Genomic DNA, 22,805 nt, shown 5'->3' with positions numbered 1-22,805 from the left:
GTAAGGTTAACAGTTTTTTTCTTAGGATTGCTCTCAGGTCCGCTAGGCCGGCTCTCTTGACTTCCCCCGCTGCTGTGTATTGCCTCTTTAGCAGCCTGAGTTCATCCCTGAGGCACTGAATCTATTGAATCGTATCGATTTGCAGGAAATTCCAAACCAAGCAGGACATCCCAAAATCTCTGGCATCTTGGTCCATGACTGGCCACCAAAAACGTTAATGGGAAGAAGCCAATGTTCTCTGCAATGTTCTCCTGGATGGGAGGCCAGCCTCAATGAGTGACTCCACTTCAACACAGCTGCACGCAATGGCTCCCCCACCGGAACAGCCATCCCTCGCAGAGCCTCCCAAAGGGCAACACCCTATATTCAAAGGGCCCAGTGGGGGTGTTGAACGTTGTCTTCCACTCATCACCCTCCCTGATCTGAACCAGGTGGTAGGAATTGCCGTGATTCAAATTCGTGAAGACCCGAGCTCCCTGCAAAAGCTCTTGAGCAGTTGACAATGGCAGGGGCTACCAATTCTTAATCAGTCCCTCCAGAAAAAAAGCGATTTTGCGATCGCTGAATTCAATGCATAATCAGCCAAAGTCCGCATTTCATGCGGGGGGCCGCATTTTTTCAAATACGCCGCACTTTCGCCACATAAATTGCCGATTTCCGTGCAAAATATGTGGGGTTTGCATGATTTCATAAACCTCGTATTTTCGTTCCAAAAAAGTCACATATATTTTAGCAGAAAGTTGAAAAATGTTGCCTTTGCTTCACACAAGAGTAGCCATTTCCCCCTGTTTCCATGGGAAATTATGAAGTGACGCAATTACGCGAAGGGATAGCTCACAGCTGAAGTTATTGCAGAGGCCAGACAGACTCACAGAGGCATTTGATATCTCCACAAATCGATCTCGTATAACTGTCTGTCACACGTTCTACCGTCACATCGTTACTTAATAAACAACATAAGATAAAAGAAGTAGCATCAAACAGAAATTACCCGCACACAGTCTGTTTTTGTGTTCGAGGCGCACATATAACACTGCAGACAGTTCAACTCGTTACAGTCTGAAATAAAACAAGATGAGAAATTAAATATTCCCAGAACTTTCTATGATGTAGTATGCTTGTTTATCAAAGGAAGTAATAAAAAATGACTCTTTACATTAAGGTAGTAGCCTAGTGAGAACAGGGTGTTGGGGCAATCACTTTTTGTCTCTCTTTTTCATCAAACCGCAGTTTTTCCAAGTTCCCGCAATTTTTGCAAGTTCCCGCAATTTCATCGCATAAAATTGCATAAATATCCCGTATATTCCATCGCAATTTTAAAGAAAACGGGCCGCGTAATCAAGGATTTTTGCTCGTAACAATCACAAAAAAAAATTTTTCTGGAAGGACTGGTGGTGATGTCAATTCAACCCATGATAATTCATGCAGGGCGAAGTGAGCCATCCTTCTTGCCCACGAAGAAGAACCCCACACCTGCTGGAGAAAAGGAGGGTCTGATGAGGCCAGCCGCCAATGATTCATGTATATATTTATTGATCTAGTGCTTTGGGTTTGAGAAAAGTGCAATATAAATAAAATGTTTTATTATTATTATCCAGTACCTCCCTCTCTGCTCCAGAAGATGGTGAGTCATGAATGGGAATTTCATCCTGGAGGTCATCGTTAATGAATACCTCCCTCCCGGAAGCAGTCCCAGTAAGCTTCCTCATTCCAGCTAGTTAAGGCAGCAAGAGTGGAGTAGGATGGAAGAGGATGGAGTAATCTGTCACAGACTGCCCCCGCTGTCTCATCCTGGCGAGCTGGCTAGTGGCCTTCTTACCGGCCAATGCATGGTCGAATGTCTTCAACATCTCCTTCTTGAACAGCTCCAAAGAGCCACAGAACCGCGCCCCATTCTCACGCCTTGAATGTGAGCAGAGTGATGACGAATGCTAACTAGGTGATCTCTTAAGCATAGGTGGTAGGTTGCGAGGCAAAGATGATGGAAAAATGAGCAAGGAATGATTGACAAGACATGGGGCTGTATCATAGGGGGCCGGTGTTGGCACTCTGGGTTTTGGAGTTAAACTGGAGTGAGCAAGTACAGAAGATGAAGTAGCCGCAACTGTCCTGATGGAATCCTGGTCTCTCTGCAATTCTCTATGCTATGCGGTGCTGTCTGCCATCTGGTCGGCCATTTCCTCTACATCACGGGTGGTGATTGTAATCTGTGAGGCATATTGTCCAAGCAAAATCTCCTGCTTGGCAACAGCTGACTGGACCGCGTCTGACCCTGCTCAATCTATTGCTGGCCAGATCGTACTGACAGGGTTCAGAAAGAAGATGGTTCAATTTGTAGGGTAATGCACAGTTTATTGGAAAACAGGAGTTCAAGGGTAACAGAGAAGCAAGGGCTAAACTGTAAGGGCCACATTCAATGACAGCCTCAGATTGCAAAGGCAATGTCTATGGAACCATATCGCCCAGCCAAGAGCAGTCCGCACAGGTCAAGGATGATGGCAAATGAGACTGGGAGTAACAGGCAGTGGTGACAGGTGAGGCGGAAAAAAGGGGAAGGAAGATTGCGGTGAAGCTGGAGATGGAGGAAAGATAAGCCCCGTCCAGCAGTCTAGATAAATGGTAGACTGGAGAGAGAAATAAAAGGGAAAAAAACCCAAGACAAATCTGATCTGAAGGCAAGCCACAGGTGAAAAGATAAACAAGAAAAAAAAAACATTTTTTTAAGAAACTATTAATTATGCCAAGAAAGAATTTAATACACTTAAAAAGAAAATTAAATACGAAAAAGAAATTAAGACAATTAACCTGATGTCAGCATACTCAGATTCTAGTAAGAATGTGAGTCTGATTCTGCTCCATTGGGCTGTGATTATGGGGCGTGTTTCAACCGAACCAGGAAAGAAAATGCCTCTGGACTCAATTGGATCGACAAATGCCTTGATCATGGTTCCCTGTTTCTCTTTTAAAATGATTTCGCTGTCTACATCTTCTTTCACAGAAGCGATAGCTGAATCTATACATTTAATTCTCCAGCAGTAGCCGTTCTTTGTTGTAAACAAATTCATCCCAAGCACTATTTGCCAGAGATGGGGGACTATAGCCATGTTTCCATCGACACTTTTTTATCCGAATTAAGTGATATCGAATGAAAAATGCCTTATGGAAACAGTAAAATTCGATGAAATTTCATGAAAATCGACTAAAATGAAATGCGTTCGGTCTCATCGGATGTTCTCTTGATCGATATACGGCTAATGCGATAAAAGCTGATGGAAACGTTATTTGGCGAATAAATAATGAATTGCGATTAAGTTTTATTCCCTTTTATGGTTGCAACACGCCAGAAGACGAGTTCATTTCCGGCCAGTCTGTTTGCGCACACATGGCAGATGTCAACAAAGACAGATGTAAGTGGACAAAGCAAAAAAAAAAAGCTTCAACTAAGGGTTTCCGTAAACCATGATCTCCCAGAACTGATGGAGCGCTCATTCCCACACCATAGTCACCTCCGCTGTCGTCGGGCATTTACGTGCATCGGCATCATCATAGCAATGTTTATAGTGTCGTTGTTTTCTTAGGTTAGTTTTACTTGTTTTACGTGGCTTGGTTGAATTCTAATGTAGAATGTGGTCTGTTATTTCTTGTTAACAGACTGCGGTGTTGCTATAACACACCGTTGCTATGGACGCAGTTCAGAGACAGGAACAGACTATTTTCTTTAGCAGAAGCAATACTCGTTTTTAAATCAATAAACTCGTTTTTAAGTCAATATTTTGTGTCAAATAATTTATTTATTTATTTATTTGGTTGATGAGCAGGATAATATATAGCGAGGCGGTTGTTATAGCGAATACAACCGCTTCAACAACCGCCTCGCATACATTATCCCATACATATGTCGCTATCAACTGGCACATAATAAGCATTTTTAGGCTTCAACTTGTGAATTTGTTGGTAGATGGTAGATCCGTTTTGTCTAACAAAACTTTGTTCGCAAAAGTTTGCTTGAATTCGATTCATTGCGAAAATGAATGGAAACATCTTAAAATGTCTCAAATCAATTCGATATACCAATTTGATCGCAAAACAGCATGTGACGTCATTACGTACAGGTTTTTATTCGCTTTAAAGCCATTTGATGGAAACACACTTTCACCAGCTTTATTCGCATGTGTTTTTTTTTACCGAACTTCAGATAATTCGATTGACAAGTGGATGGAAACATGGCTTATGACTTGACATGACTTGACTACACATGACTTGACTCGAGTGGCACATTTAAGGACTTGAGATTTAATTGAATAAATTAAGAAAATGACACTGCCTTGACTTTGACTTGAGATCCATTGACTCAAGACTTGACTTGAACTGTATGACTCGAGAATGACTTTATATATTTTTTATATAAATCATTGCAACATCAATTGATGAACAAAATGAAAGCAACGCAACCATTGGCACAGTCATCAGATTCTGCGCGATTGCGTGACGCTGCACAAGCACAGGAGCGATGAGCATGCTAAATACAAAAAACGTCTCCCAGCATTGTTTCTTTTTGGATATAATCACGAGAAATGGACCATATTCCTCCACGAAAATTGCTGTACGCATAATAACTGGTAAGGGACACGACCATCACAACCTCGAACTTCATTCACCTCAAACTTCATTCACCAGCTATAAGCTATAGTTTGTTTAATCTGTTTGTTGTAGTTAATTTGACTAACGTTTAATCTAGAGAGAACAGTGCTCAAAACAGCATGCCTCTTTGTACAAAATTATGTTTTCAAATGAAGCTTAAGGCTGTCAATAGATTAAAATGATAATTAGTAATGGCATATGTTTGGTATTACATGCATAAATTCACACAGACATTTGCAACTGTTTCTTCCAAATCATGCTTTAAAGCCAAATGTCGCTTTTCCAATGACAAAACCCAACATTAAAAACTGTTAATCATTTTTTGTGTTTTTTTATGTTTCTCTTGAAGCAGGGTCAGATGTTATCAGGGGGTTGAGGGGGTAAATAGACCTTTCTCACAACTTCCGTATTTGGGACCGAAAATACGCAATTGTCGTGGTAATCTTCTTCCGCTCCATTCATAACAGATAGCGCCGCAGGCAACTAGTGAGAGTTTTTGCGTACAGATCTTTTTTGTTATTCCCAAAAGCAGCCACACCTGTCGTTTTCATTCCTTCCCTCGTCAGTTCCCTGTCGATGAAGTTCGACGGAAATGGATTCAGGCAATCTGGCGAGATGTTATTGATCCTGTGATCTTCTGTACTTCTCTCATGTCACCATTCACTAAGCCGTCATTGTTTATGTTTATTTTTTATGTTTTATGATTTCTGTATTTTGAAGTTACGTTAGTTCATGCTCAACTTTATTAAGATATTTGTATCCAGCGGAATAAGCACATAAAAATATACACCACAATATAAAACAAGATAAATAAGAACACACAACAGTGGGCTACATATAAATTTAAAATATTAATATATACCATTCTGAGTATTTAACAATCTTAGTGTACATGGGATATATTAATATTTGTATAAATTGTTCTTCGTCTTTGATCGTTCTATAGCAAGAGCAGTGCAAAAAATTCATTACCCCTAGAGGATAACTGTTGAATAAAACTGACAGACTTCTTTCTGGTATTCACATCAAAATGCAGTTTATTGTAAATAATACTCCCTAAATATTAATAACTTTCCACACATTCCACCTTCTTACCTTTAATGAACGTATATTGGGAAGAATGAGCTTCAGTTCTGAAATCAATGTCATATCTTTGGTCTTAGATACATCAGCTGCAGACAAGCATCACCACAGCATTTTACAAAGTCATCAACAACTGGACCATGACAAGTTTACATTTTTTTTAAGTTTTGAAGACTCTCTGATCAATTTTCTCCTCCCAGAGTAGGTTTTTCTGATGTGTCGACAGTTGACCGGAACTCCGTTTCCACAACGATTACGTATTTCCGGTTTTTGTGAAAAAGGTCTATTGCCAGCAGAATTAATATGCACCCAAAATTCAAGATGTGGTGGGAAAAAAATGGCCCTAGTATGCGTTATTTTTATATTTATAACATATTATATTTAGTAAACAGTTCAGTAAACAAAGAATGGCTTAGTTTCAGAATGAATCTGCCATTTTGAACAAATTAATTGAAAGAATGCTTCTATAACTCGCACATTAAGACGGCGATTTGTCGCCACCTATTGGCGTTTTTAATTTCATAATTTAAATATATAATTTATTATTTTTTACCATCTAATTTTCTCTATATTAAAATTATTATATTTTAATCATTAAGGAAAAAAATAGTTAAAACAGTTAGAAAAAAAATGCCTGTTGGCTCTTAATGGGAAGGTTAATGTCGGATGCCCCAACGCCTGTGATGAGACGACTCAACGCCTGTGATGAGACGACTCAACGCCTGCGATATGTTATGGCGCCGTTTGATTCATAAACAATATTTATATTTAATATTTATATTTAAACAATATGAATGTAAGCCAGAGGAGAACTGGCCCCCGACTGAGCCTGGGTTCTCCCAAGGTTTTTTCTCCATCCAATCTGATGGAGTTTGGTTCCTTGCCACTGTCGCCTTGCTTTTGGCTTGCTTTGAGCTTGCTCAGTTGGGGTTATTTATTTAGTGTTTAGCAATGTTGTTGATCTGTGTTGTGCTACTTACATGTTATCACTGTGAAGCTGCTTTGATACAATCTGTATTGTGAAAAGCGCTATATAAATAAATGTGACTTGACTTGACTTGACTTAATGTCTGCCAGTTATATTCTATAAAAAAAAACGAGAAACGAGACTTCCTTAGATTTCCACGACGCATGTGCGAGAACTGAACTGAAGTGGTTGAAGGAGATCACAATTCTCGCGCATGTGTCGTGGAAATCTAAGGAAGTCTCGTTTCAGGCCAACAAGGAAGAAAAGGAATAGTCGAATAAAGTCGTTATTTTTGTTTGTTTTTCGCACAAAAAGTATTCTCGTCGCTTGATAAACTTATAGTTGAGCCACAGTAGTCACTTGGGATATTTAAACATTTTCTTCATTGACTTTCTGTGCCGTCAAGAGCCAGTCCCTTAGGCAGCCAATGTGGTAGTGAGACAGCTCTCAAATTTAATCAAAAATATCTTCATTTGTGTTCCGAAGATGAACGAAGGTCTTACGGGGTTGGTACAGCATGGGGGTGAGTAATTAATGACTTAATTTTCATTTTTGGGTGAACTAACCCTTTAAAGTAATATTTCATTAAAAATTGCAATTACAGTGCACATACATACTAAATACTGCTTCAGATGCAGCATCTGTGCTGATTATAATGACAAACAGATTCTTTAATACTGATTTCATTTGGTTGGTAACATCTTATGTTTATTTAATAGTTTATTAATCTTATTATTTTAATTTAATTTAATGATTAAATGTAAGTTTTTTACAAAAGATAATGCATATATTATAATAGGTTTATTCCTTTATTCCTACCTTAGTTACATGTGTACACGAGTTTTGATTAGATATATATGTTTTAAAAGTGTACATGTGGTAACTGTGACAAAATGCCAACGGAGGTTGAAAACATTTGCTGAAAAGAAAAACAAAAATTACTGTAACACCTTCTAATTAATTTTTTTTGTTGTGTATAATTCTTTTGAAATTTTTATATAAATACTTCATTTTTACCATAAATATAGCTTTACACAAGCTCCATGTTGTGTAAAAGAAATCGTTGCCATGCATTACAATAATTTATTTATTCAAAGTTGATTGTTGCGTGACTGCACATTAAATTATTGCTTGTCGCAATTTATGGTTAAATTATGGTTTGTCGGCGAATTATCGACGAGCGATACTATTCCTCGTCTCCGTGGGAGCCCCCTTTTTTGTGCATTCCTCTGGGTGGAGTTTAGTAAAAAAAAAAAAAAACTGTTCTAATTACATGATTAAAAAGGAAGTAGAGGAATGTAGTCCAAACCAGACGTTCGCTGTAGGCGTTGAAAGTGGACTTCTGTTAAATAAAATATCTCGCTAGGCATTGAACTTTATAATTTTACAGGTATTATTTATGCTCTAACAGCAATATTACACGCTAACTAAAGTTTGAAAAATGGAATCGCAAAGAATGGGACCTTTAAGTGTGGAAGGACATAGACCTGCAGAAACTTTTCCCTTTTTTTTTTGCAGAAACTCGAATACTGTGTTTACTGAACAGTTAACCGGATCACACTGACACTGGTAACAGCAAGAAGTGAAAAACTTTCCAAATAGTGAATATAGTTTCCTCGTAGCGGGAGCTCTGGAGCTTAGAATGATCTCAACCTCGGTTGAGAGACCACTTTCTATGAGTTGGGCCCTGATAGAGGCCAAACCCACAGTTTCCAAATCCCATGCCAGGGGTGCAATATTGCATCCCCTGCCTGAGACGGAAGGTCTCTCCTGATCGGGATCTCCAATGGAGGGCCGTCGAAGAGAAGAATTAGGTCTGCAAACCCTGCAAACGGCTCGGCCAGGGTGGTGCGACTTAGAAGTAGGCTTATTCCATCCTGGCGGATTCACTCCAGAACTCTTGGGAGCAGAACAACACTGCGTACAGGCGCGGGGATACTGTGGCGTGATCTTGATCGTACGGAGTAGGTTTCCCCACAGGGAGAACCCTTTGGTCCTGAGTGACCACTGTTCACATGATGGCCCCTCAGGTCTGAGAGGAGATGTCTCGAAGCATTGAAGACGACCATCATCTCTTGGCAATTCCTGACTGTGCCAAGAGATGATGACATGATGACGGCCTTCCAATACTGCTCCCCAGCTGGCGAGGGAAGCATTTGTCGAGATAGTAACTCAAGAACCAGGGTTTCCTCTATATAACCAAGGCGCGGGGATACTGCCACGTGATCTCGATCATACAGAGTGGGTTTCCCCTCGGGGAAAACCCTATGGTCCTGAACCACCACTGCTTAGGTCTCACATACAGCAGACCAAAGGGTATCACAATGCCAGTTGCACAGGATGCACTCTTATCGCTTCCTGGTCATGACGTCACCCACCCGTGATGTTCATTCCTTCCATTGGACTAGTTGACATAGATGCTTCAGACGCATTCACGCTGGAAGCGTTACCTAAGTGTTATCGACACATTGCGAGTTCCCTTGAAAGGGAGCAATACCATTGCAACACAATGTTTTTTCGTCTCGCTACAAACAGCTACATGCCGAGAAGCATGAACAAGATCTGCTGTATGTCCTCCCTTGTTGTTTACTGTAGCTTTCTTCTTTGCATGTGAATGACGTCGATTGCTACTTTCCGGCATACTTTTGGCGGTGTAAATCAGCAGGATCAGGGTTTACCATCCTGAATAATACTCTATTGTACTGTGCTGCACTGTGCTGTACTGTAGTGTACTTTGGTCAAATATTGAAGCTGGCATCTTAAATCTTTCTAATGATACATAGTTTGTTTTCGATCAAGTAAGAGTGTGATGTGTGAAGTCATTTAAAGCACAGTGTGTGCTCTCTGACTCCCTCTACCGCTGAGGGAGGTGTTAGCAGGGACTAAAGCAACGTCTCTAAGGAAATAAGGTGTGAGTGGATTGTGGGTGGTGGAGCTGTCAGGGTGATGCATGATAGTATGAGATTACTCAAGCACTCATTCATCATTTACACGCCTGCCTGTCATTGTGTTGCTGTCTTGTGTAACAGATTGACTGTGCCTTCATAAGTGGCTTGAACGTCTCTTTTAGCGATTGTTCTAATTGCAGTATGACTTCATAATTTAGAAATTGTATTGATAAAGCAGATGCTTTTATGCATATATTTCATTGCAGTGTAATCTATTGAGCTAATTGCAATAACACAATGGTGACAGGATTTTTTCTTAGAGGTTTTGCAGTTTATGGGTCATCCCTTTGTGGTGACAACAATTTTGAGTCAGAGCCCTAGAGACCTTTTTGAATGAAGCACTGAAGCAAATAAATGGATAACTTTGACATATGACAGAGATAAAACAATGTTTGAGATTTATTAATCTGTAGAAAGTTCTTTAGCATCTGGTTTCAACAAACTAATTAATTTAAGAAAACCTATAGAGATAATTAATTTAAGATTATAAGGGTTTTCTTACAGTAGATTTAATGGTTTCTTGCAAGCATTTCCAGAGCCGTAAAATAAAACATTCATAATCAGTCTGGGGTGCGTTTCCTGAAAGCATTGTTAGGCAACTATGCTCCCAAGGTCCATCATTATCAGCATAGTTCAAGAGTCAGTGTTTCCTGAAATTGTAGTTCCAATGAACATTCCAAAACTGCTTTGAAGTTGTGTAGTTGGAATGACAGCTCTCAAGCTGTGGTTAGAAGCATATTTTGCATGACATGTGGACATTATAGACAAACAAGATAGCTGACATTCAGTACAATGATTTCTGATTTTGACAAGACATAAAGTGGTTATATCTGAGTTGTACTTTTAATTAGTCTCCCCATTAATGCCATCTTTGTCTTTATTCAGCCCAATTCGAGATGTCACACAAAGAGGCGAGATTTTTTGCACAAACAATCATATGCAATCATGAACAATCACATCATATGCATTGCCTCCTCTCACACGACTTTCCCCCCACCAAACTTTACACTGTAATCTTTGCATTGTTTTATTTTTTAAATATCGATTATTTTCTCATCAAGTTTTTTGAGGAGACACTGCCTCCATTGCTCCCCCAGAGGAAACACACCTGATTAGATTTAGTCATTTATATTCATGAAGATGCTGAATTCAATTTACTTGTTTTAGAAAACTTCATAGAATCAAAACAAAACATAAAATTAATAAAATTCTATAAATGTGTCTAGAGGACCACAGAGTTGTCCTCTATTGACCTATCAATCAATCATTGCAAGTTTTTATCTGATTACATGCGATCGGAAAAACTTGCACACGACTTCACAGAATATATCTGGTTTGCCTGCCATCAACATGGAGTAACAGATCATACATTTTATACAGATTCTCGAGTAAAAACACTAAACACATCTGCAGTGACGTAAAATTTGAAACTATATTCGGTATATTTGCTTAATCAATAGACATTATATATATGATCTTTGTAGTAAAAAATAAAAATAAATGAAAATAAGAGACCATCTCAAAATCATTTGAGACACAAAAAATATGACCATATGGTTGTCATTCCCTTATAATTTTTATTTATCATTTGAATATGTAAATCAGCCATTTTTTTTTTTTTTGGTCTTTGTTTCATTCTTGATCAGTGATCTGTTTGTATGTCCTTTATTTGTGTGAAATCAGGATGTGCAACTGTGCTTTACAAATTTACCACTAGAAGTCAGTGTTGTGTTAGACTTTGCAATTTGGGTTGCCATAAAGTAACAGTTATTTAGGCATTAAAGTTAGAACACATTTAATTAACATTTATGTATTTGGTAGATGTTTTTATCCAAATTGACTTAGATTGCATTTAGTTTTATCAGTTCAAAGCACACTTTCACAAGCATAAAACAGATGTTTTAAGAATGTTTTAAGGATATTGTCATTTTGAAATATTTTTAATCTCTAAACTATTGCCTCTCATCATGTATAAAATAATAGTTCTATATAGGAAAGCTGAATATTGCTTTTTTTAGGCTGGGGGATGTAATTTTGTATAACAGTTTTTTTTTTTTTGGGGGGGGGGGGGGATCTCAACAATCTTTAACATAAGAGATACAGTTGCAATCAAAATTATTCAAACCCCCCCCCCCCCCCATTGCAAATCAGGTTTATTTGCAAAATGTACAGACTTTCAGCTGTTTGCAATGTAATTGAAATATCTCACCACAAAAAATGTTTTACGCGGTTTCCCCAAATTCATCTGAAAATGCAACTTTTAATGACTTCTGCAGTCATGGATTATTCACCCCCTTGAATAGAATTCTTCACAACAGCACACATCTGCAAAACAGGTGTTGTCTCAAGCAGCACCTGATGCAACTAATTAAAGGGCTTCATCAGTTGTGCTTGAGCTAGAACACATAATGCATTTGAACTGGCTAGGCTTGTTGAGTGTCACATTTGACTGCATGTTAGAAATATGACTTCAAATGAGTGGTCCAAAAACTTAAGAGTAAATGTCATCACCCTTCACAAACAAGGATCAGGATACAAAAATATTGCGAAGGCACTGAATGCTCCTAGAGACACTGTTGTAAGCATAGCTCGCAAGTTCAAAGTTAAAGGAACACTGGTTACACTACCTGGATGGTGCAGGAAAAGGAAGCTATCAATGGCTAGCAACCAGATTTCTGACAAGGCAAGTTCAGAAAAACCCTTGAGTGGTAAAAGACAGCAAGTCACTACTGACCACCACCACTGCTGACCCAAAAGCACAAGGAAAGTCAGTTCCAATTTGCATAAAATCATTTAAATTGGCCTCAGAAGTTTTGGGATTCTGTTCTGTGGAGCGATGAAACAAAGCTGGAACTTTTTAGCCCTATGGATCAGTGGTATATGTTTGGAAGAAAGAAAAATGAATCTTATGCTGAAAAGAACACTTTGCCTACAGTTAAGCATGGTGGTGGTTTGGTGATGCTCTGGGGCCGCTTTGCATCCTCTGGCACTGAAAACCTGCAGCGTGTTGAAGGCAAGATGGATTAATTTTTGCATATCAGGAAATCCTAGGAGAAAACATGCCGTCAGTGAGGAAGCTAAAGCATGGGCGCCATTGGACTTTCCAACAGGACAATGATCCCAAGCATACCTCAAATTCCACTAAGGCTTGGTTCCAGAAGAACTCCTTGTAATATTCTACAATGGCCATCACAGTCGCCTGACTTGAACCCCGTAGAAAATCTCTGGTTGGATTTGATAAGGCCGTTGTAGCACGCAAACCCAAGAATATTACTGAACTAGAGGCCATTGCTCATGAGGGCCCATCCCTCATGAGATGAATGGGCCCTAAGATTCCTCAGAAACACTGCCAGAAGCTGGTGTCTGGTTATACATCTCGTTTGCAGCAGGTCATAACAACACAAGGGTGTTCTACTAAGTACTAAAGATGTTCTCCATCAAGGGGCTCATTAATTTTGAGACTGCAGAAATCATTAAAAGTTGCATTTTCAGTTGAATTTGGGAAAACCTTTTGAAACATTTGTTGTGTTGAGCTATTTCAATTGCTTTTGTCTGATTTGTTTATTGCAAACAGCTGAAAGTCTATCAATTGAGCTATGGGGGTTGAATAATTTTGATTACAACTGTATGTTGAATATTGTCAATATATTTGTGAAAAATATGTATGCATTTCCTCTAAGCTATCATCCCACCCACCTGCTAAAATTTAAATTCAGATTCATATTTTTTAAATGGGACCTATTATGCAAAATTGACTTTTAGATTGTCTTTAAACATTATTATGTGTGTACACATCCATCCTATTGTGGTAAAAAATCATCCACACCATTTGTTATTTTAAGTCGCTGCGCCTTAAATCACGTGCTGTCTAAGTAGGTACTACTTTTTACTTTACTACTTTTTACTAATTTACTTTGCGACCATTAAAAAAGTACTATATAGTTGGGAGTACTATATATATTCTATATAGTATGAAAATGGGTAGTATGAATGAAATTCGGATGTACTGTACTACAGCCACCACTGTTGTTACTATCATGTGACCTACTAGCTCAGTTGCATCGTTTCACTGCCATTCACAAATCCCCTCCAGTCCATCGAGTGTCCATGGAATTATCCATTTACTTTTCTCCTACTGTTTTTCAAATACTATGTAATCGGATGTACTACTCTTTTGACATGATGTTTTTCACATATTTTACAGTAGGGCAGTATTTGATTTTGCCTGCAGGGAATCAGACAGTTTGAACTGGTTCATATAATAATCAATTAATATATCATCCATATTTAGTCATCATTTGTCATCCTTGTGTCAAAAGAAAACGTTGCTTTGTTGTTGAGTTTGATGTTAGTGTAGAGCTGTTGTGCAGTTAGACGTGTGCTTTGCTGCGTGACAGATTAAAGACATGTAAAGTGAACATTAGAATGTTAAACATGGAAAATCTCACAGGCTGATGATCCAGTGGCGCTAATGTTGCGTTTGCTTGACAAGACGCAGACAGACCCTCATCTGCTGAAGCCCCCGTCAGGCAGCAAGAGCTGATCAGTGAGGTGAAACCTGCTGTCAACGGCGCTGATGGGTTTGAGTGACACTGCAAACGTTTGGCCAGACTGTGCAGTTCCCTCGCTTTTCTTCTTCATCTGACATTACCAATCTTCTGCTTTCTCTCTCTCTCTTCCTCAGACACCTTGTCTATCTACCCATCTGTGGGTGAAGAAGCCTCGACCTCTTTCCTTATAGATATCCTGTCTACAACCAACCTTCACCCGCCCCCTGCCTCATTGATCTAAGTGGACAGATGATATTGCCACCTCCTAAAACTGTTGTCACAAAGACAGTGAAGAGGAAGTAGACTGGTGCCAAACTGTGCCTCAAAAGTCTCTGAGGCAGCGAGAGATCAGCTGTTGGAGATATGCCCTCACCCCCCAATGATGGAGGTAAGTTGGATACAATTAAGTCAAGTCAAGTCACATTTATTTATATAGCGCTTTTCACAATACAGATTGTATCAAAGCAGCTTCACAGTGATAACATGAATTCCCGATACGGTCCGAGGCTCTGACTCGCTGACACAGTTTAAAACTAGATTAAAGACGCATATCTTTAGTCAAGCATTCACATAATGCTTACCTTTTAGTCCTCTGTCATGCCATACGGAACTGTTTTGCCGCTTCTCTAGTGAGGCAGCAGGTCTGAGCAGACCATCTACCAGACAAAGTGTACGTGCATTGTGGACCCGCCTATAGGTACACATTACTAACACGCTCTTTAAATAATCATAGAAAAATTGTGCCATTGACCAACTGAAACCTGGTCTTAAGTGAATGGCACAATTTTTTTTTAGGTTATTTTAAGAGCGCGTTAGTAATGTGTGCCTATAGGCAGGTCCAAAATACACATACTGTACACTTTGTCCAGTCTATTTCAGTTGCCTCAAAATAGCAACGCGCCAACAATGTGCCTGAACACACTTCGTTTTCAGACCAGTATGCCCATGGGTGCACAAATGGGGGCTAAAAAAAATTTGCTATTTAAACAACATGGCACTATATATATATATAGCAAAAAACACTTGTGTCATGCCTGGCACCAAGTGAATGATAGGGCCCAAAGAGACAGATTTTAAATAGTCTTGTAAGTTGTAAGTCTATGAGAGTTTTTAATACTCTTTTTTAGGAAAACCGTAAACAGTTAATCAGTTAGAAAAGATAATAACAATAACAAAATTAGTCAGATCAGCCTCAAGGTCTGTGCTGAGTTTGGTAGTTGTACAGTAGCTTTAAAACTCTAGGGGCCAGTTGTTCAAAATTTCCAATTCTGGATCAAAATGATCCAGATTTGGAAATCCCATTATTTCCTATCCATGATCAGGTAATCCGTCTTACTTCTATGCCGGTTTTTCAAAGCAACACTGTAAAGAACAGGTAGAAGAGCCAACATGCGGTGTAAGTGTTTCTTATTTTGAGACAAAACACAAATGGGGGCGATCATTTTTATTTTATTTTTACTTTATTATACTGAATAGCTTAATTATTAGCCTATGTCTACTTTATCACTGTTACAACGGTTACACAAGTCAAGTGCAAAATATAAACAAAAGTATATACACTAAATGATACAAATTTATTATTTGACCAATTTTAAAGTTTTACTACATTTTCTTCCTGAAATCCACCTTGAAATCCTACCCCCTGTTGGGATCAGGATAATCCTGTTTTTTGGATCAAAGTTATCCAAATCCCACTGACAAGTTTTGAACAACACAAACTGAAGGTTTAATCCAGATTAAAACTAGGATTGGATTCCCTGATCAAATCTGATTTCAGATTCCTTCTTTCCCTTTTAAACAACACATTTTCAAGATTTGATCCAATCCGATAACCAAAATCAGATCAGCTTTCCTTTGAACAACTGGCCCAAGGAGACATCACAATCAGAAATTTTACAATAATTTGTTTAAATGGAATATCAGTATATCAGTAGCCAAAAACTTAATGAACTGTCAGTCACTAAATGTTCTTCATGTTCCACAGACGATCACAGAACGTCCCCCATGAACATACCACAGGCATTATCCAATCAGAATGGAGTAAAGAGGAAGGTCCACACCAAGAAGAAGAAGAAGGGTTTCATCACAGCCAACGTTGCTGGAACAAAATATGAGATCGGTAGGAAAAACGATTTGTTCATTATGTCAAACTTGTTGATGAAAGGGGACATTAACATATTTAAAAATGTGAGATGCAGGTCAGTGGAACTAACAAAAATTCAAGACTTCAAAATATTTGCTTCAAATATTCATTTAACAGCAATATGATAAATGGACTGCATTTAAATAGCGCTTTCACAAACCCAATGGCCACCAAAGTGCTTTACATTTTTGCCTCACATTCACCCATTCACTCACTCACTCACTCATTCACCGACAGCAGTGTCAGCCACACAAGGCGCATTTATTTATGAAACACAATAGATCTATTCCTCATTGAATTTGGAAAATATTTTAGTAATTGTATTTCATTACTACTATTTGAGGAGTGATTTTGATGTAATTTTACGTAATTACATCAAAATCGTCACATCAAAAATTACATCAAAACTATTGATGTAATTTTACGTAAATGTATCTGCCAAAAGCATACATGTTAATAAAAGTTGATTTTTTTAAGGAGATCATAGAGTTTACGCTTTACAAAGAACAAAGTAGTTTTTTCTACTATTTCTTACTATTAAAGGGATAGTTCACTTTGAAATTAATTTTTGATGTGTTTTAGCTTACTTCAAGGGCATCCAAGATGTAGGCGTCTTTGTTTCCACAGTATTTTCAATTTTTATATTTTTAGGTCAAACCGTTCTTATCTGTCAGTCATATAATGGAGTTATATGGGGTCCACCTCAAAAAGCATGCACTGAGAAGTCCAAAGTAAACACAATTTAATGACTCGTAAATGTAAGTACACATTGATGGCCTAAGACACGAAACGAGCGGTTTGTGTGAGAAAATTAACAGTATTTATATTATTTTTTACCTCTTGTAACCACAGCCATGTCCAAGTGATCTAAAGTCACGGGCGCTTCGGTTTGTGCAAGCACCGTAAAGTGCCAGAAGTGATCCCATGCCATTAATTTCAAAGTGAACTATCCCATTAACTTCTATATCTTACTATTAATTCAGACTAAATTAAGTATTCAGATCTGTATTAAATCCAGTTAAAACAAAGCTTAAAAAACTTGCTATACCTGTTTAAAACAATCAAACAATCATCAAACAATCAATTTCAGTTTCAATTTCAGTCATTTGGCTATAACTAGGTAATTTGCTTTACAACGTTTGTACATCAGAGTTACTTTAATGTAGATATTCTAATTAATTAACCAATCAGTAATAACCTTGATCAGCTCTATCAAACGTGGATATTTTTCCACCAAAGAAACGAACATTGTTATTGTGTTTTGATTGATACTGTGAAGCTGCTTTGATGCAATCTATATTGTGAACAGCGCTATATACATATACTTGACTTGACTTTTTTACTGAAAGTTTACTTCAAAGTTTACTGAAGTGAAGTAATCTAGTTGGCTAGATACTTTAAAAAAATTGGCCACATTATGTATATTTAACTTACAAGTACAATTCTTTACAGTAAATCTCCCAACTAACAGTCATATAATTACTTAAAAGGCATGTCAAGATTTCTAGCTGATCTCAGGATAAGCCACACCAATTTTGATTTTATCCAGTAATGCTGATGTTTATAGAAAAACAGCATCACAATTATCATATTGCCAATTGCTACAGCTATGTAATTTTTTTTTTTTTGGAAAGATAATGATATGCAGACAAAACATTTTTAAAGCACTTGGGTTGATGCAAATGCATATTCATGATCATTATTAAAGTTTGATGAAAATAAAAGTAAATGAGTTTTTATTTAAAGTTGAGAACAAAATTTCTGTGGATGAATTCTACTAGTGAGGTCAGTTGTTTGTGCCCATTGAAAAAGAAAGATGATCCAGTCAATGCATATCAATGGAATCTAATTTGATTTATTTGCAGTTCGTATCGTCATTGAGGAGATGGCCTTTCATAAAGCCAGGGATGAGGATGAAATGGCCAATCTTATCTGGAACGACTCTGCCGTGCAACATGAGAAAATCGCTGAGCTCAGGAACTATCAGGTACTCTGATTTTCCGTTCAGTTCAAAGAATGTTTAAAACAAAGGTTTCCTCTTATTTTCCATGGATTAAGAGTTGTGACCTTTGGCTTAAACTCATTTTACCATCATCCTTCACAGGCTTTTGCAGTTTAATCAACAGAAGTCATTTAATGTACTGTATATAAGCTTTATGGCTAAAGTACTATATAGTAGTAAAGCATCAATTGAGGTCGCCTGAGGTCAGCAAATTTGTCAGGAACAGATTTGAACTTTTAGGGCAAGTCAGTTCATTGAGGAGCCATTGAACCGTGGCTGCTTTCAAAAGATAAGCAATTGTTCAACTTGTTCCCTTGCTACAGGCACATAAACTGATTTCAGACAGGCATCTCTCGGCAGTTTAAAGGTCTAATGATCTACAACAAAATAGAGAGACTATTGTGATAACCAAAGCGAACATTTACCTAAAGGGCACCTATTATCCCCCTTTTTACAAGATGTAATATTGGTCTCGGATGTCCCCAGAATGTATTTGTGAAGTTTCAGCACAACATACCCCACAGTTAATTTATTATAACCATTTGAATAATGTAGTTTTTGGGGCCTGTTTTAAAAAGAGCTGTTTTGGTGTGTACCACCTTAAATGTAAATGAGCTGCATATCCCCGCCCTGCCTTTGGATGAGCGCGTAACTTTCATACCTATGGCAGTCGGTCTAAGCAGAATGGCTGAGAGTGAGAGACCCGCTGTTTTGTATGTCGTTCAGCCGTACATGTTTGAATCGGAATACATAAATAGTCTCTGATCAGACCCAGATGATGAAGAGACTCCGGCAGAATAAACAAAAAATGAGAATGGACCAGGACGTCTCGGTATGGTTATTTGATACATTTATGTACTTATAGAGTCATAATCGCGTCCCCTTTGCAATTATGGATGTGCAACACACACAGACACACACAAACACTGACGTTGGCGCAATTTTTTGAAACTACAAACACTTACTGTGATAAAGTTTGCTACATACAAGCGAAATTACATTTATGTGAGGGACATGTTGCGTCATGTTTACATTCTTCTGTGGCAAATGTGAGAGGATGGTTACAGAACAAGAAAATATATGCAGTTTTTAATACAATATCTTTAAAAATCTATAAATGTGTGGTTACACACTATACAAACAAGGTTGAAATTATATACACAGACATCCTACGACAACAACAACTTTAGACGCATTTGTTGTTGTTGAATTGGCTGACATCGACGGAAATGACTATTTGCTCAAAAATCATAAAATACACTTACTGGAGGTGACGTTGGATCGCAAACAGTAGAGGACGATCCACACTTGAGGATTAACTTTGAAGCAAGATCTGCTTTGAATTGACCCTCGTTCACAAAACAGTCAGTCAGAAAATTATTCGCTCAAACATAAACTTATTTACAAAGGAGAGGTGCCACTTAAACTTCCAAAATACAATACATCCACTGTGTTTTCAGTGGCTCTGATATCGGAAGAAAGTGAAAACGTCTCGGTTACGGATGTAACCCTCGTTCCCTGAGTAGGGAACGGAGACGTTACGTCAGAAGTGACGGAGATTGGGGGTTTCGCATAGAAAGCCAATCCTCTTCGAGTATTTAAAAACGAGCCAATGGCGTGCAATGCCTTGGGGCTGTGGAAATTTGCATAGCGTACTCCGCCCTACTCCGTGAGTATAAAAGGAGGAAGTGAACGTAACCGCAGTATGTCTTCGCTGAGGAGCCAAGATTGAACTCGGCGTCTACCCAGCGATACAGCAGAAGTGGCAGGGAGACGTAACGAGGGTTACATCCGTAACCGAGACGTTCCCTTTCGTAGTCACTTCGAGTTACGTCAGAAGTGACGGAGATTGGGGGTCTGTGCCATCACGCCATCTTCAAGCTGTCCACCAGTGCCCTGCGAAAGTCTGGACCCCTCTCTCTTTTTTTTTTTTTTTTAGGGATCCCACTTTAACACAGGATTACCAAGGTACACTGGGAAACATATCCCGGGAGGGACATGCTACCAGCTGCCTACCAAGGGGAGGACTTACAAATACACATATGGCCGCATAGGAACGCATATGGAAACACTGGAGCACCAACCGAGGTGGCTACTAAAATTTAACTCCAGGGGTGGCAGATGGCTTGCCAAGGGAAGACACATGCTCAGAGAGGCTTACAGTGGAAAATACACATGAGACGGTTACCATGGGGAACCGTGCACATGGAGGCACCTAGCCAGCATCCAGAGCAACAGCAGTGGTGCCCGCATCGTCGGTGCTGGAGGACTCAAGACTTCAATGGAAGAACTGAGGAAATATCGCACTTATCCAGTCCAGGGTGTGGAGTGGCGAGCAAGCGAAGACACCTGAGCGGGTCCAGTACTGGCGGAAGCGAGTACGTGAGAGGACACCGGCTCAATTCGCAGATTATAGAATCTGGCGAAGGTGTTGGGTGTCGCCCAACCTGCAGCTCTGCAGATGTCTGTCAGCGAGGCGCCGTGCGCTAGAGCCCAAGAGGAGGCCACACTCCGAGTGGAATGGGCCGTCACACCAAGGGGGCACGGACGGCTTTGCTGCTGGTAAGACAAAGCAATGGCGTCCACTATCCAGTGGGACAGCCGTTGCTTTGAGAGAGCCCTTCCCTTCTGGCTCCCCCCATGACAGACAAAGAGCTGGTCTGAGGTCCTGAAACACCGCGTTCTGTCGACATAGGTGCGGAGAGCACGTACCGGACAGAGCAGTGCCAAGGCTGGGTCTGCCTCCTCCAGGGGCAGCGCTTGCAGGTTCACCACCTGGTCCCGGAAGGGAGTGGTGGGAACCTTGGGCACATATCCAGGCCGGGGTCTCAGGATCACGTGAGAGTAAGCCGGCCCGAACTCCAGGCACGCTTCGTCAACGGAGAATGCGTGCAGGTCCCCCACCCTCTTGATGGAGGCCAATGCAACCAGGAGTGCTGTCTTCATGGACAGAAACTTTAACTCTACCGATTGCAAAGGCTCAAAGGGATGCCTCTGCAGTGCACTTAAAACTACCGAGAGGTCCCAAGAGGGTACGAGGGGAGGACGAGGCGGATGTAGCCTCCTCGCTCCCCTCAGGAACCTGATGACCAGGTCGTGCTTCCCTAAGGACTTACCTTCCACTGCTTCATGAGAAGCGGCAATGGCCGCGACGTAAACCTTAAGGGTGGAGGGCGACAGCCTGCGCTCCAACCCTTCTTGCAGGAAGGAAAGCACGACCGCGATCGAACATCTCCGGGGGTCTTCTCCGCGAGAAGAACACCAATTGACGAAGAGGTTCCACTTCAACGCATAAAGGTGTCTCGTGGACGACGCTCTTGCGGAAGTGATGGTTGCCGCCACCGCAGGTGGCAGTGAACTCAAACCTGCCTCGTCCCGTCCAGGAGCCACACGTGCAGCCTCCAAAGATCGGGACGAGGGTGCCACAGAGTGCCCCGTCTCTGAGAGAGTAGGTCCCGTCTCAGAGGAATAGGTCAAGGAGGTGCTGTCACGAGGAGCATGAGTTCGGAGAACCACGTCTTGGTGGGCCAATAGGGGGCTACCAGCAAGACCTGCTCCTCGTCCTCCTTGATCTTGCACAACACCCGTGCAAGGAGGCTCACTGGCGGAAATGCATACTTGCGTGGGCCCCGTGGCCAGCTGTGCGCCAGTGCATCTGAGCCGAGCGTACCCTCGGTCAGGGAATAAAACTGGGCGCAGTGGGATGAGTCCCGAGAGGCGAACAGATCTATCTGTGCCTCCCCGAACTGGTCCCAAATCAGCTGGACCGACTGGGGATGGAGTCGCCATTCGCCGGAGATGGGACGGACCCGTGACAGTTTGTCGGCTGCCAGGTTCCGGTCTCCAGGAATGTATACTGCACGAAGGGACCTCAGGTGCTTCTGACTCCACAACAAGAGGTGGCGGGCGAGCTGCGACAACCAGCGTGAGCGTAGACCCCCTTGGTGGTTGATGTACGCTACTGCCGTAGTGTTGTCTGAGCGGACAAGCACATGCTGGCCCGTGAGCAACGCTCGGAAGCGGTGCAGGGCGAGCCGTACTGCCAGCAGCTCGAGGCAATTGATGTGCATGAGGCGCTGGGTTCCTGTCCAGGAACCCGCGGCTGCATGCCCATTGCACATGGCACCCCAACCCGTGGTAGACGCATCCGTGGAGACAACGAGATGCCTGGAAACTCGCTGAATAGGTACGCCGGTCCGTAAGAAGCTGAGGTTCGACCACGGGAAGAAGGTTCGGCGGCATGTTGGAGTCACTGGAACTCGGAGCGAACCGCGATGCCATGCCCACCTCAGGACTCGATCGCGAAGCCACAGCTGAAGCGGTCTCATATGAAACAAACCGAGCGGCGTTGCCGCGGCCGCGGATGCCATATGCCCCAGGAGCCTCTGAAATAGTTTCAGTGGAACCGCACTCTTGCCCTCGAACTGTCGAAGACAAGTCTGCAGTGAGTGCGCGCGCTCGTTCGTGAGCT

At 40.6% G+C, this 22,805-nt stretch overlaps 1 protein-coding gene across 2 annotated transcripts in view; it reads left to right on the top strand.

Moving 5' to 3' along the window:
* Nucleotides 1-22,805, top strand: part of ttll7 (tubulin tyrosine ligase-like family, member 7) — a 166,435-nt gene that overhangs the window by 32,865 nt on the left and 110,765 nt on the right. For both annotated transcript variants that reach the window (XM_039653633.2, XM_039653632.2), the window contains exons 2-4: nucleotides 14,324-14,577; nucleotides 16,174-16,308; nucleotides 18,198-18,319. In XM_039653633.2, the coding sequence (XP_039509567.2) occupies nucleotides 14,553-14,577; nucleotides 16,174-16,308; nucleotides 18,198-18,319 (282 nt within the window). In that variant the 5' untranslated portion in view covers nucleotides 14,324-14,552. The remainder of the gene's footprint in view (nucleotides 1-14,323; nucleotides 14,578-16,173; nucleotides 16,309-18,197; nucleotides 18,320-22,805) is intronic.

This window comes from Pimephales promelas, chromosome 21 (assembly GCF_988280905.1).
Source record: "Pimephales promelas chromosome 21, fPimPro1.hap1.1, whole genome shotgun sequence".
Classification (NCBI taxonomy): Eukaryota; Metazoa; Chordata; class Actinopteri; order Cypriniformes; family Leuciscidae; genus Pimephales; species Pimephales promelas.
This window is presented reverse-complemented; position numbering and strand designations above follow the sequence as displayed.